Consider the following 15,640-nt stretch of genomic DNA (forward strand, 5'->3'; position numbering starts at 1 on the left):
ACCTGTAATCCCTGCACTTTCAGAAACCAAGGTGGGCAGATCACTTGAGCTCAGGAGCTCTAGACCAGTCTTGGCAACATGGCGAAACCCTGTCTCTACCAAAAATACAAAAATTAGCCAGGTGTGGTGACACACACCTGTAATCCCAGCTACTTGGGGGGCTGAGGTGGGAGAGTCGCTTGAGCCCAGGAGGTAGAGGCTGCAGTGAGCCGAGATCGTGCCACTGCACTTCAGTCTGCGTGACAAAGTAAGACCCTGTCTCAAAAAAAAAAAAAAAAAAAAGAGGAAGAAGGAAAGAAATATGCTGGTCCACATGACATTTGGGGCTATAGGGAGGGGGATGCAAATTCTTGGCTGTTGTCTTGCATCACTAGAAACTTCTGGCATGGTGACCCTATCAGTCTCTGGCTCACCTAAGCTTCTTTACAGGCACAGAAAGTGCCTGACAAATGAGTTTAAGTTCATTCAAACTGCTTTTTAACTGTTGTGCCTAAGGTGCTATGAAAGAGCAAATTCATGTGAAGGTTTGTCATTTTTTTCTAAGCTATCAGTGACCACCAGCACACTAAATTTATGATGAGCATCCAGCCTACAAATACATCAAAGCACTTTCTAAAAGGTGACTGTCCACAGTCTACATAACTACATGAGATCAATTATCTTTGGGAGTCAGAGGATGGGATTCACAGTCAGATGCCATAGCTGGTGCTGTGGTTCTAAGCTGCCTACGTGTCACCTGTCCCAGGGCAGGGACCAACCCTGTGCAGTAGGAAAAGGGGCTCATCATTTCCTCTTCTGAATCCCTCTATCATTACCCTTTTTGCTCCAACCTAATGATGTCAGGAACTGAACTTGATTAACAGCATTTCACAGCAGAAAAATATAATAGCCACACAAAGGAGCCCACTGAATGTGGCCATCTTTTTCTTGGCCACTTCATCCTGCATAGGCAAAGCATAACATCTCTCTCCCACCCCCTACCAATGAGCAGTCCACCAGTCTGTCAGGGATTCAGCATACTTGGTGGTATCCAACACTGTCTACAGTGTGAGAGCACCAGGTCTAGAGCCTCGTGAACATATCTACCTGTTAACTGATGAGACATACACACCACAGAAATAACAGTAAATACATTTCCAAAAAATAAGCAAACAGAGCTTTCCCTCCCTCTTACATTTGTAACGTGTACCCGTGTTGTTTTTTTAAACTCTGCCATCCAGCCCGAGCCATGCAGAGCAACACAGTGTGGGGCTGCCAATCGCAAGCACACAAATGCAGAAGTGCTCACTTTCTCCCAACTGCTTCTGCAGCATCTGTAGCTCCTGCTGAGCCTCAGCCAAGGAGACCACCGGTGTCTCACAGCAGCCAAGGAGGGGAGGGCCAGTGGGGCTGAAAGGCAGGAAGCTGGATGGAGCTGAGGGCAATGGTGCCTGAGGAAGGCTAGCCAGCTTGGGTATGGAGTGAAAATGAAAGCCTAGGAACAGAAAGTTAAGGAGAAAAGAGACACATCATCAAGAGAAAATGAGAGAAAAGAATGGGTAAAAGATTGAGAAGGTAAAAGCATTCCCTGACCAGACATCACCCTGCAGAGTGGCTATTACCTAGTGTGGTACAGGATAAGACAGCCAAGGGTGACCATTGCTACCAGAGGCTGGCCTGGCTGACCTTCCCTCTTTTCCCCTGCCAGGGCTATCCTGCATATATCCTCTGTGTTCATCTTGAAAGCAATTGGCTAAAGAAGGTAAGGTGGCATTATTGAGCCCCACCCCAGCAATCCTGGACATGGACAAGTCAGAGAGCCTGAATGCTCTCAAGGGCCCCTGGGGCTCTGCTCCCAGCATGTATCAGTCCTTGGCCCTGGGACAAGACTCTTTCTCTACCTAGAACTCCTCTTTGACAGCATCAGGTCCCATCCTGAGTAGGAGAGATGTGAACAAAGGCTGTGGGGAAATTTTCATTACTAATGCATGCAGTTCAGGACTCTGATGGAAACAAACTTCATAATTCCAAATCAATGTGTTCATTGACCAAATTAAAAATAGATGCCTTGGTAGAGTGGCTTAGACAAAATGGCTTGCAAATCCTTCTGGGCATTTAAATCACATAGCAAAAACTTCTAATATATGTAGATTCTTTAGGCCTTCTTGATTCTGTCTAGGCCTTAATGTAGACTTACAGAATTATAAATTCTTGGAACATGAAATTTACATTTAAAAAAAGTCTTCCCTGGTGATCTTTAGGCAGCCCATCTACAGACAGGTTTTTAGAAACCCTGGCAAGGTTCAATGTTTAAAATTGTTTCCTCTTCCCTAAAAGCAATTAAAGGGCAGGTAGCCAATGGAGAGGGAGCAGAAACCAAGGCTGACCCATAGAGAATGTCTAATGTAGAAGACAATGATTATATCCTAAAACACATCCCAATGGTACTGGCACCATTTCAGATCAATACTGCAAATATACTCAAATTGCCAGGAAACACAGCCCAGGCATTCTTTGAGGAGGCATTCTGATTTTAAAATCCTCTGTTCTTTACCTACTGCTCTGTTTGAACCCACAACATTTAAGCAGATGTCTATAAGTCTAGAAGCACAGCTTTTCCTCATGATTCTGGTCCAGCTGCTGCCTACTCTGGCCTAGAAACTTTGAAACCAGGCTCAGGAAGCATTGGAACACTTCCTCTTCCTTAAGATTTTAGTTGAATTGCTTTCAGGGAAATGAGGGCAGCAGAAGAAAGCACTGTGCTTTCTGGGAGCACCTCTACTCAAGTCAAACCTCACAACAAACCACACTGAAGGCAGCCAGCCAGCTATGGTGGGAGGTAGGAGGCGAAGACAAGGTTTGCCTTTTCTTGCCATCCCTGGTACAGGGCTGTGAATGAGCAGTGTACCCTCCGGCAACTAAGCTGAACTTGTAAATGAAATGCACCCCTTTAACTGCCCCCAAGATATGCACTATGTACATATTGAGGACTGCCAATCCATTCATACATCCATTAATGGTAACGTACTATGAACAGAACCTTGTCTGAGGCTGTTCTCACCATCCTTGGCTACAAGTAGCACTACCTCTTGCAGAGGATCTCCATGCAGATTTAATGGGTAACACATACAGTGGATCAATAGATGTGAATTTCTTTTCATCCTATGGCTGTTGTAATCCTGGGAGAAACATTTTGCCTCTTTGCTCCCAGGATAAAATGAGAGAAAACCAATAAAAATGTTTCTTTTTAAATGATTAGCCAACTACTGGTCAGAACTGGTATGCAGATCAAAACCTGATGTGGATTACTTATTTTCTAAAATATTTTCTTAAATCAGACACAACTGGAAAATGAGGATGGTTTCTCGATTCTGTCTAGGTTTTGATGCATTTAGGCCCCTAACAGTTCAAACCTCTGTCGTTGAAGAAAAGTCAAACAGGCAGCAGAGAAAGAGGAGATGAAGCTTCTGCCCCATTGGCTGTTGCATACCTGAATGGGCCTGGTTGGCCTCCTTGGGGGTATTCTGGGGAGTTGGCAAGCTGATGGGGTTGCTGTTGGATTCGGCCTTAGCCCCCTGAGATGCACTGGTTGATGATGGTTTAGAAGACAACACAGCAGAAGGACTCGAATGATGGATGGAATCTATAAAACCCATGAATGAAAGAAAACGTATGATGTTCTATAGAGAACTGGAATCCTGGCCTTATGTTTACCCAGGGGTACCAGGGCTAGAGTCTTGCTTTCAGGGAAAGAACCAAGCACAAGCACTGTTAGCAGTGTTCATTTTCTTGCTTGCAGACAGCTCCTATAGTGAGGCAAACCACCTTAGGGATGACAGCGGTGCTCTGAGCTCTGAAACATGAAAATGGCAACTCCAAAAATATCAGGCAAGACTAGCAGCATCTGTGGACACCCACATATACTTAGGGAACACTGCTCAGGAATAAGTAGCAAGATCATTGTAGGAGAGATGAAGGAGGTTTTCCATCTTAAAGAAGATCTATCTGACAGAGTCACCAAGGAAGAAGAGTCTGCCGTGATCTTCTCACTCTCCCCACAGTGGCTCACTTTGTGCCCAACAGCATGTACGTGCCCATGGAGGCCATGGTGACAGAGGTAACTTGTAGAGTCAGGAACAGAGCAAAGATCCTGATCCACTGGTGCCTGTGCATGGCACTTGGCCCCACAGCCATGTTCAGCCTGATACACACCATGGTGGAGCTATAAGCCCTGTTTCCTGAGTTCTCCACTCAGCCTAGACAAAGATGGTACCACCCAGAAAGTGGAGGCTACCTGAGTGACTGGGAGAAGCTTTCTTCTCTTCATAGTGTGTGTACTCGCTGACTATGTCCATGTCAGAGCAGGCTTCCAGCTCATCAGACAGGAAAGAGGTGCTGCTGGGAGAGCGGTGGGAGTCAGACAAGGCATGGCTGCTGGAGGGTGTGAGGGACCGAGCATCCAGCTTGGCCTGCAGGACTTCAATCACTTTCTCCTTCTCCTGCAGCTCCCTGCTGAGCCTGGTGGGGAGAAGGGGGACAATGGGTAAAAGCAAGGTCACCGAAACCAACCTGTCCTGACTATGGCTCATAGGAAAAGCCAAGTAAGCCAAGGGGACCATGCCTGCAGATAATTATGGAAATAACCTACCTCTGCTTAGGGATGGAGCGTAGGTGGGGTGTAGATGGAGAGAGAATAGCTACCTAGTGCTCTGGCCACATAATATGCTGAGGACAAGCAAAGACATAGCTAGCCCTCCTTTTAAGGCACTGCTGCTTAATGTATGATCCCTGGAACAGTTGCAGCCTGCAAACTGTTTGTTACCATCTCCAACAAGACAAGTATAAAAATTGAAAGCAAGCATTGAGAAACACAGAGCAAACCACTGTCCCAACATCCAAGAGCATGATAAGTGGAATCATGTAATTAACTGAATTCAGACCATATATGTTTCTATGATAGATTAGAAATAAAAACAAAACAAAACAAAAAAAAACACTGTGTCCTTCACTACAGATACTTTCAGAAGCATTTATGTAGTATGAGACACAAGCATGACACAAAGAACCCCAACTAGTGGCTACAACGGACTCTGAGCCCGTATTTCATTGATCATTATATGAAGCAACTCACTGAGAACGGGGTCCTGAGGCACTGCAGCCTCCTGGTGATCTACACCATCTAGGCCTCTTTCACCAGGTCCTGTTATATGATTCCTTTTTTCCCCCAGGGCAATTGAGTGACTATTAAATTAGCTGTCAACTCAACTTTGGAAAAAGCTCATCCTGCTTATTAAACACACAGCAGGAAAGCAGGACCCTTAGTGGGGCAGAAGACTCTTGAAACCTAGTTAGTTCACTTTTAGCTCAGACTGTTTCTAGGTTACTAAGCCTGGAGAATTAATGTGCCAATATAATTCAACCAAAAGGGAAGAAAGAATTTAGTTAAAAACAACAGTGAGGTGTTCAATGAATGCCTGAATTCAATACATTCAGCACTTTGCTTTATTCCCCTTGATTTGTGGAGTTGCCGCCACCCTTGACCCTTTGGGCCTCGGTCCCAATCTCTTTCCCAGATTCTCCTCTGAATTACCTGAGGGCCAGTGGCTCAAGTCCAGCTTGATCTTCCTCACTTTTATGATCCTCTGTAAACCAAATTTAGAAAGAGACGATAAGAAATTTGGCTGGTCCCACTTCCCGCATTACAAATGCAGGAGCCTATCTGGAGACAGAGAAGTGAGCATTTCATGTGTGCATCCAGAACAGTTATTCTGGGATACCTCAGCTTGTGTCTCTAGAGAAGTGACCCCACTGTCCCTGACCTGCCGGTCACCATGATGACTTCCTCTGCCCTAAATCAGGGTAAAACATTTATAATGTCTTTTGTTCCATTAATCATGAGGCCCTTGCCCAGCTGCCCTGCTGGACACTCCAGCCTCCATGTCCTGCTGCAGACTAGCTCCCCAATGCATATGCCCCACCACAGCTTTCATGCAGAACCTGCACTGGTCTCTGAGGAGATGACAAGAAGCCCTGCCCCACCTCCGCATCTGCCACCAGGTGGTGGGCTGGGTGGCTCCCAAGTCTGATCCTACTTTACTCCCTTGGATAGTCGCTGGAAATTCTGAGTAGAAGACCCCAATAATAACCAATGTAGCCCTTGAACTACTGCAGCCAGTGCCTAAACCATGTATAAAAGAGCATGGCGCTTTATCCATATGTGGAGTACCTGCATGCACATTACCATGCCATAAATGGAGACACCACAAGGATAAGGCATTTAGCGAGTTGGTGGCAGCATCCAGGCCAGAGCTTGAGTCTTGTAGCTCTTGGTTCAGGGCTCTTCTTCCTATAACAAGGCCCTTCCATCTCATGCCTCCTACTCCCTCTTAGCATCAGATAGATGCTGCCCCTGCCCCACAGGTCACATTCCATCAGTGGTGAAGTTCCTATAGTTGTAACCATGGCATCTCCAGCCCTGTGTGTTCCTCTCCATGCTCCCCACTGAGCAGTCTTGATCCTGTATTAGCCCCAGGAAATGAAATAGAAACAGGACCTTAGGATAAAAAGTTGCAGTGGAGATGTGGTGGCCACCAGGGGCTGGAACTGTGGGGGTGACTGAGAGTATTCCAAAGCCCTGTGGCCAACTTACTGGTGCTGAGTTTGCTGGTGAGCCTGTCTGTCAGCTGGCTTCCCTGGGCGAGTTGCTCCCGGAAGCTCTGTCCCAGGTAGTAGTCAATGTCATTGCTCCTTAGGAGATCCTCAAAAGATTTTACTGTATCTTTTGCATGCTGGGTGATAAGATAACAAATACCTCTCCCTTCTCGTATTTTTTGCCGTAGGTAAGACAGTTCCCGGGCCTGATCCTGAATCAGGGAATCATATTTCCTAATGCAGGACAGAAGAGGAAAGAGTAAGTATGGAAAGAGTGGAAGCTAAGTTATGGAGTTATGGGGGCTTTTGTAGAGATTTCTATGAGAACATCTCTAAGGAACTCCCCCAAGCTGAATTCTGGCACATAAGCCATAGGAGGTATTTAAGAGTAAATTCTACCCTGATAAAGTATTGCATTAAAAAACTTAGTACGGGCCGGGCGTGGTAGCTCACGCCTGTAATCCCAGCACTTTGGGAGGCCAAGGCAGGCAGATCACAAGGTCTGGAGTTTGAGACCAGCCTCGCCAATATGGTGAAACCCCGCCTCTACTAAAAATACAAAAAAAATTAGCTGAGCATAGTGGCACATGCCTGTAATCCCAGCTACTCGGGAGGCTGAGGCAGGAGAATTGCTTGAACCTAGGAGTTGGAGGTTGTAGTTAGCCAAGATGGCACCACTGCACTCCAGCCCGGATGACAGAGTGACTCCGTATCAAAAAAAAATTTAGTATGTCACTGTTCTTCAACTGTTATACGTGTGTTAATTATATGTCCCTAGATAAATCATAAGGTCTGTGAGAATAAACATAGTTCTGCATTTTACATCCCTTACAGCACCAGTATCACATAGATTCACAGCAGTTACTCAATGAATAATTAGCATCATTTCTCATCCTAAGTCTAGATAGAACCTTTCATGCCTTCTGTTTTAACCACCACCTGATGCCTGAATTTCTTCTATGTTATGATACTGTGGCTGACTATATTTTGCAATGATGGCCATCACATAAACGCTCATACCATCAACTGATGGGACCCAAAACAAGAGACCCTAAGTGAGAACCACCCAGCTGAGCCCAGTCAAACCATAGAACCATGAAGCATAATAAAGTGTTGTTTGAAGTCACTAAGTTTTAGAGTGGTTATTACTTAGCAATAGATAACCAGGACACACCAAGATGAATGTCTGTGTTTTCAACACTAAGTATCAATAACACTTATAACTATGGCAAATAGCATTGAGAGCTTAATATACGCTAGGCACTATTCTAAGCACTTGTATTAATTTTTTTTTTTTTTTTCCGAGACAGACTCTTGCTCTGTCACTCAGGCTGGAATGCAGTGGTGCCATCTCGGCTCACTGCAACCTCCACCTGCCAGGTTCAAGCGATTCTCCTGCCTCAGCCTCCCGAATAGCTGGGATTACAGGTGTGCACCACCATGCCCAGCTAATCTTTGTATTTTTAGTAGAGATGGGGTTTCACCATGTTGGGTAGGCTGGTCTCGAACACCTGACCTCAGGTGTTCTACCTGCCTTGGCCTCCCAAAGTGCTGGGATTACAGGCATGAGCCACCACGCCTGGTCAGCAGTTGTATTAATTCATTTAAACCTAATATCCACCCTTTGAGATGGGTTCTCTTATCATCCTCATTTAATAGGTAAGGACAAAGGCTCAGAAAGGTTAAGAAGGTTGCATGGGTAGTAAGCATCAGAGCTAGGCAGTCTGATTCCAGTATTACTACTATACTACACCATCTTTACTAATATATCCCTAAGAGGAAATCCCTGAGACCCGGTATCTCCCGGATACTGGAACATCATCCTATGCCCTCCTGGTTGCCTACCTGTCTTTTCTGCAGACCTGTATCTACCATTTAAATCAGTGTCCCTGTGAATACCCAGACATGTTCTTTCTTCCAACTGCCTGAGCTACCCTACGCCAAGCATGAACTTACACATTTTCAATCAAGAAAGTGCCCAAACAGTGCCATCCTTACCCAGGCCACGATGCTGATCTCAGCTCCTCAGCCAGCTTCTCTTCTAGTCCATTTTTTGGGAGCTGGGCCTCCAGCTGGGATACTCTCTGGATGAGACTCTCCAGGTCCTTTTTGGCCTGAAGCCCTGGAGAGTAGAAAGCCCCAGTGCCATCAGACAGCCACCCCTCATCCTCATCAGGGACACTATGAGGTGAAGACCCCTCCAAGGTGCCAACAGCTCTCAGCTTCCGGGGTCTTTCCAGACTAGACGAATAATCACTTGTAACTGAGAGGGACCGGACCCGGCTCTTGAGGTTTTGAATGACCTTGTTGGCATTCTGCAGCTGGGCCTTCAGATCTTTGATGTCCTTTCGTAGGACCAAGATGTTTTCTGACTTTCCATATACCCGGAACTCTTCCTGCTTCCCTAGCTGGTTCTCCAAGGGCTTCCTCTCAGAGGAACTAGCCAGTGTTGAGCCCCGGCGTCCCTGCTCAGAGCACAGCCCCTCCATCAGGACCATTTCCTTGAGGCTGTTGTGCTCCTCACACTCTGAAAAAAGACAAAGATGTCTTCCTAAATAAAAGTTGGATGTGCTGTTGTGGCCACTGCCTTTGAGAGGAGGCAGGTTTGGTCATGAGGACAATAATTACTAGGGAAAAAGTTGAAGTAGTACTTTATTCAACCCTGACACTGTACTAGGCATTCAAATACAATATTTCTTATCCTCCTTATACCTACAAGTTAGGTTTCATCACTTTCTATTTTACTGACTGGGAAACCAAAACTTAAAGAGAGGTGGTAAACTAGCTTGTTCTAGATCACTCAAACTAGCACATGGCAGAGCCAGAATTCAAATCCTCCAATGTCCTGTGTTCATTCCACACACACTGGTGTTTCTTAAGACATTAACATGGCCTTATCTATTTAGGATGGCCACAAGAATGTAGGACAAGCTATTACTGCATGCTGAAAGTTTAATGCTCTTTAAATTTTACTATAATTTAAAAGTTTATTGGGTTACAACTGTATGAAAAATAGGCATAGGAAAATAAGGCTTCAAATAAATATATCAGCATGTTAACATCAGTGTATTAGGGCAGTGGTAGTCAGAATGAGAACTAATCCATGGCATTTTACCAGATGCCAGGCACTGTTCTAAAGCATTTTATAAGAATTTACTCATTTAATTGACCTTAGTACCTGATGGGGTAGGTAGTTCCTTTATTACTATTTTAACACATGAAGAAACTGGGACATAGGAAAGTTTTCAAACTGGGATTTGAACCAACCAGTCTGGCCCCAGGATCTTGTCTCTTAACTGCCACACTACACTGCCTCAAGAATGAGAGAGATTCTGTTTTTCTTCTCTTCTGGTTTTCAATGTGGTGGGTGGCCCAATAGTTGTAGTCTTTTTATAATGCAAAACAAAATTATTTTTAATTTATGGCTTGCATGTTTCTAAAACCTTATCTGGTCTCTAAGTAGGCCTTAGTATTTCTATAATAATCAGTTGGATAGAATTTTATATTATTATTGTTATTAGCAATATGCCAAAAACTAATTGTAGAAATTCAAACTTATACTCAGCCTCATTTTGGGTAAGATTTCTCCTATTAACCTCCTGTCCTCCTCTTCCCCAATACTTGTCAGGTGTGGAATTGGCCAACAGCATCCAAATGTGACAGCTGACTCCAGGGAGGGGTGAGCCCCACACCCTGTGCTCTTACCAGGACTGGTGGTTTCCTCCCGTTCAGCCTCATTCTCGCTTCGGCCACAAGTCTCATAGCCCAGGTCCTGGAGGTCCACCTGGATCTGCTTGCTGTCCTGCTTCACCAAGGATTCACCTGCTTGGGAAGAGAAGCAGGTGTTACAGAATGTCTGAATTTCCCACATATGCCCTCAGCCTCAATGGCACATACCCTAACCTTTTGAGGCACGGAAGGCAGATCCACAGTGGGAGAGAAGCTTCTCTGAACTGGTGGGAGAAGAGATCACCAGCTCCAGGAAGCAGAATTTCTTTCCAAAGGAGGAGCCTGCATTTGCCATTATCTCCCCTTCAGATAACCCAGGCTTTAGTTGGGACCAGATATCTGTAAGTCAGGGATTGTACACTATCATCTCTAGCAGCCCCATTGAAGCTGGCAAGTGCTTTATCCACAGGGGTTCAATAAATGTTGAATGGCGCTGAACTAATTTAGAGTCCCAAGACCCTAGACCTGTACTGTCCAATAAGGTAGTTAGCAGCCACATATGGCCACTGTATACTACATCAACTAAAATTAAATAAAACCAAATGTCCAAGTTGCACTAGCCACACTTCGTGTGCTCAATAACCACGTTATGTCGGTATAGAACATACAGAACTTGTAAGACTCATAGGCTAGTTTTCTTTACTAGTAAGTCATAGTTACTTACTAAGCATAACTCTGTATTTCTCCAGCTCGTTAGCCTGAGCAAAGACAGTGGCTTCTGATAGCAGTAGCTTCTCCTGGAGATCTTGATAGCGTTGTTTGCATTGTGACAGCTGGGAGCGCAGGTGCTGGGTGGACCCTGGTAGGCTAAACGTTGACTGAGGCCCAGGGTCACGAGGCTGGGACTGGTTATCCAACTGTGAAAGGGGCCAATACAGGGATCAGGACAGTCTGAGGTCACCCCCATGCAGTGACGACCACCGCCCCTTCTGAACCCTGTGGACTTTACTCAAGTCTGTCACAGCACTTCTCATGCCATTTGGCAGTGACTTGCTTTCCAGATGGAGCTCCTGGAGCACTGGGATAATGTTTTCTTCATATCTGTATCCACAGCACACAGCACAGCACCAATCAAGTCTACAGAGGAGCTCTCAGGAAATGTTTTCTCAGTGGTCAAAAAGAGACCACTCATCTCCCCTCACATTCTGTCCCATTGATTCTCTCAGAATCCCTGTATTCTCCATTTCACTGAATCTTCAGCATGGCTCCTTCCCTAAAGAGGATCCCAGTAACCCATCTGAAGCCCAGGAACAGACACCTGTGATGAGCTGTGACAAAAAAATGGCAGTGATAAGGGATGTCATTACATACCACTTGTCTGGGCTGCCTCATAACCTGATGCATCCCTATGTTACAGCAGTTACCACATCCTGTTAAAATTACCTGTTTGTGTGCCATCTTTCCCGACAATATTAAGTATCTCAGGGGCAGCCATTGGTTTTATTGCCCCATGCCAATGCCTAGTGTGTTATCTGAAAAATTAAGTACTCAAGAAATATTTATGTTATAAAAGCCTTTCTAAAGGCTGAATATAGGCAGAATATTACTATTATTGTTTGTGGTACAAAGAGACCCTTCTCTTGGTACCTCCTGATTCATATGGGAGAATGTTTTAAGGTAAACACTGTCATCTCAAGCCCTTCTCCAATTGTTTTTCACTCAATCTAAGCCCACACTTACTTGGTGGGCATCCACTGTGAAGGTAGCCCCAAGGTCAAGGCTCTGGGGTCTGGGGAAAGGCCTCACAGTCACATTCCCCTCCTCTTGGTGTTGGTGCTTCCCAGGGGAACCAACCAGTTCTGTGTTTATTCTTTCGATGGTGCTGGTCAGATGCACAAGGAGCTCTGGAGTAAGTTTACTATTCCCTTCCTTGCTACTCAGCACAAGTTGTTCTTTGAGGAGGTTGATGATATTGTGGGCATTCTTCAGTTTTCCCTGGAGCTTTCTGAACTCAGCCTGAAGGCTACTCTCACTCAGACCCTCTTTGGTTACCACAGTCTCAACCATCACCTCGCCCTTCTCCTTGTCTTCCTCGATCTCCCATCCATCAGACATTGCTTCTCCCATCTGCTCTTTCAGCTCTGCATTCTCAAGGCAAAGGCTCAGCATGGTGTTCCTGCAGGAAACACACTTAATTGAGGGCTAGGTCTGGTCCTCACAACAGTTCCTAATACTACCTCTTACCAACATCTCAGCCCGCAATTAACTCAGACTTACCCCAGAGCATGAAGCAACCTGAGACCTACCACAGCCCCCTAATTTTATATACAAGAAAGCCAAGGCTCAGGAAAAGTAAGAGACTTGCCCAAACTTCCACAGCTTCTTGGTGGCAGCACCATCACTAGAAACCTTGGACTCAAGACATGCAGGCTAGTTTTCTTTACTTGTGCCACATAGCCTCATATGTTCTAATTTTTAGTAGCCTCTGGAATAAACCAGAGTACTTACACTGTTAAAAAATAAGACCTTTTCTGTAACAAATTTATTGTTATAAATTTTACAGTTCTATTATTTATCATCAGTCAGTTTCAAACCATTGGGACTTAGGAACACAGAATAAATAAATAACACTAATCAGAACTATTAATATAATCAAAATGTACTTAGATAATTGTTTGCTTTATGTCTGGCTCACGTGATAGAGATAACCTTCTTGAGAGCAGGACTGTGTCTGTCCTATTCATCCCATATCCCCAGTGCCTACACAAGTGCCTGCCACATAAATCATTCATATTTGTTGAAGAAATAAAATTGACCAAAACAGCTAATTTGCACCAAGACATTCCAGATAAATTCTTTCCACAACAACAAACTCATACTAGGGTTGAGTGGAAGCAAACATGGCTGTAACAAGTCTATTCACTTAACTTTTTTGAGCCTCAGTTTCCTTTTATATAAAATAAGGATGATAACACTTACCTAGTAGAGTTAGCAGATGCTTAAATGAAATTGCATATACGGTATGGCTAGCTCAGGGTCTAACAGGGAAGTCATTCAATCCCTGCTGTACTAGCTGCAGACCTGAGAAATACCAACAGCAGAATCCCATAAGGTGCTTGTTAAAAAAGCTGTAGAGCTAAGGCCTATGAATCCACATTTTACTTAAGTTCCACAGGTGATTTTTTAATTTTTATTTATTGTTTTATTTTTTTTTTTTTGAGACAGAGTCTCACTCTGTCACCCAGGCTGGAGTGCAGTGGTGAGATCTTGGCTCACTGCAACCTCCACCCCTGGGTTCAAGCAATTCTGCTGCCTCAGCCTCCCGCGTAGCTGGGACTACAGGCATGCGCCACCACGCCCAGCTAACTTTCGTATTTTTAGCAGCGAAGGGGTTTCACCATGTTGGGCAGGCTGGTCTCGAACTTCTGACCTCAGGTGATCCGCCTGCCTTGGCCTCCCAAAGTGTTGAGATTACAGGCATGAGCCACCACGCCCAGTCCACAGGTGATTCTTAAGCATGCTAAACTGAGAACCCCTGAGCTACAGGATGCACAGGAAATAGGTAATTCACAACTTGAGGGATCAGCAGTGGGCTATGCACCTAGATTGAATTTCTCAGAATCCAGGAGTCTTGGAACCTACAGCAGAGCTTGTCTGGTGTGTTTCTGGGAGGAAAATAGGACATAGGATACAGACAATCTATGAGATAGTTTCTCAATAAAGAAAAAGGGGATAGGTATTTTACCAAAACTGGGATGTGGAAAGGGGATAAAGAGGGCGCATGTGTATATGGAAAAGAATATTTAATATTATGTTCTAACTTCATATTAAAAAAACTGATATTTTTAAATACAAACAAATAAAAGAAAAACTCAACAAAACTTTCTTGAAAGGAAGAACAATGCATTAGATTCTACCTTCTACAGTATAAGTGACTCTGTAGGTTGGGTGGAGGGTTGAACAAATCAGAGTTTCAGGTTAGTAACTCTGAGGACAAAGGAAAATAATCCACAGGGATAGCTATAGATGGTTTGATTGTAGGTTCAACAATAGAATCAAAAGAGATGTACTGTTCTTACCCATGACAACTCAATTAAGTTTACACATACAAAAATTTAAGTAAAATAATATGCTTTAAGTAAAAAGTTATTATGATAATTCAGAGCAAAAGAATCAGCACTTAGAACAATCACAAGAATTTTTTAAAAATTGTTTGACAAAGTATGTAGTATAGAAGCAAGGTTTAGATGTTAGAAATTGGGAGCCACAGACTATTATGCAACCTTGAGCAAGTCACTTGAAACTTTCTAGGCCTGAGTTTCCTCAGCTATGAAACAAGGACATGAGGCTAGATGCCTGGGCCCTTTTCAAAGTGCTAACATTATTCAGGGAAATTTAAGTGGTATGTAACATGCAGGGAAACAACAGGGCATGATTTAGAAGTCGTACAGCTGTACTTTAAACAGGCAGTGATGATTATAGTCCTGGGAGTGAATGAATAAATGGATCAGCCCTACAGTATCAGCATGTTCTCCAAGGAGCTTTTGACAAAAAGCCATCAAAGACAGAGTGGCCAATCTAACCAATCAATGAGCTACCTGCTATTTTTGTAAAATTACTAAAGCAGCAGAGATGATAAAAATTGATACTCTATGATTGAAGGACTTATGAGTGAGAGCTGAGAGGAGAGGGAGGGGCCTCTACACAAACCCTCCAGACGGGTGCGGTGGCTCACTCCTGTAATCCCAGCACTTTGGGAGGCTGAGGCGGGGGGATCACGAGTTCAGGAGATTGAGACCATCCTGGCTAACATGGTGAAACCCCGTCTCTACTAAAAATACAAAAAGAAAAAATTAGACGGGCGTGGTGGCGGGCTCCCATAGTCCCAGCTACTCGGCAGGCTGAGGCAGGAGAATGGCATGAACCCGAGAGGTGGAGCTTGCAGTCAGTGAGCCAAGATCTTGCCACTGCACTCCAGCCTGGGCGACAGAGCGAGATTCTATCTCAACGAAAAAAAAAAAAAAATTCCTCCTCCTTCGTGAACTGTTCTGGTTCTGTATACAGCAGTGAGACAGATTAGGTAGCAGGGATTCCTTATATGTTTTAGTCAATTAAAAACAGCAATACTGGTCATGTAACAAGGAGGTTTCCACCATGACTGTCATATGTATGACTGGCAGATGCACAATAATAGTGGGCACTGTTATACTGAATTAAGACCAGGATTATTTGAATAACAGAAAGTGATTACCATTAGCCAATATTACTTACTTTTATCTAAAGAATTTGTAGAAATATTAATGCATGGAGCCTGGGATAGGCACCCCTTGGCTGTGGTGCC

At 44.4% G+C, this 15,640-nt stretch overlaps 1 protein-coding gene across 41 annotated transcripts in view; it reads right to left on the bottom strand.

Moving 5' to 3' along the window:
• Positions 1 to 15,640, bottom strand: part of LOC100988482 (myomegalin) — a 227,305-nt gene that overhangs the window by 18,733 nt on the left and 192,932 nt on the right. For 10 of the 41 annotated variants that reach the window (XM_055101919.2, XM_055101901.2, XM_055101985.2 and 7 more), the window contains 8 exons: positions 12,040 to 12,475; positions 11,024 to 11,216; positions 10,336 to 10,455; positions 8,629 to 9,157; positions 6,629 to 6,864; positions 5,570 to 5,621; positions 4,274 to 4,497; positions 3,470 to 3,622 (listed from right to left, as the gene is read on the bottom strand). In XM_055101919.2, the coding sequence (XP_054957894.2) occupies positions 3,470 to 3,622; positions 4,274 to 4,497; positions 5,570 to 5,621; positions 6,629 to 6,864; positions 8,629 to 9,157; positions 10,336 to 10,455; positions 11,024 to 11,216; positions 12,040 to 12,475 (1,943 nt within the window). Of the gene's footprint in view, positions 1 to 1,288; positions 1,475 to 3,469; positions 3,623 to 4,273; positions 4,498 to 5,569; positions 5,622 to 6,628; positions 6,865 to 8,628; positions 9,158 to 10,335; positions 10,456 to 11,023; positions 11,217 to 12,039; positions 12,476 to 15,640 lie in introns of all 41 variants that reach the window. The other 31 variants (XM_055101883.3, XM_055101872.2, XM_055101852.3 and 28 more) reach the window with 7 other exon arrangements.

Source organism: Pan paniscus, chromosome 1 (genome assembly GCF_029289425.2).
Source record: "Pan paniscus chromosome 1, NHGRI_mPanPan1-v2.0_pri, whole genome shotgun sequence".
Classification (NCBI taxonomy): Eukaryota; Metazoa; Chordata; class Mammalia; order Primates; family Hominidae; genus Pan; species Pan paniscus.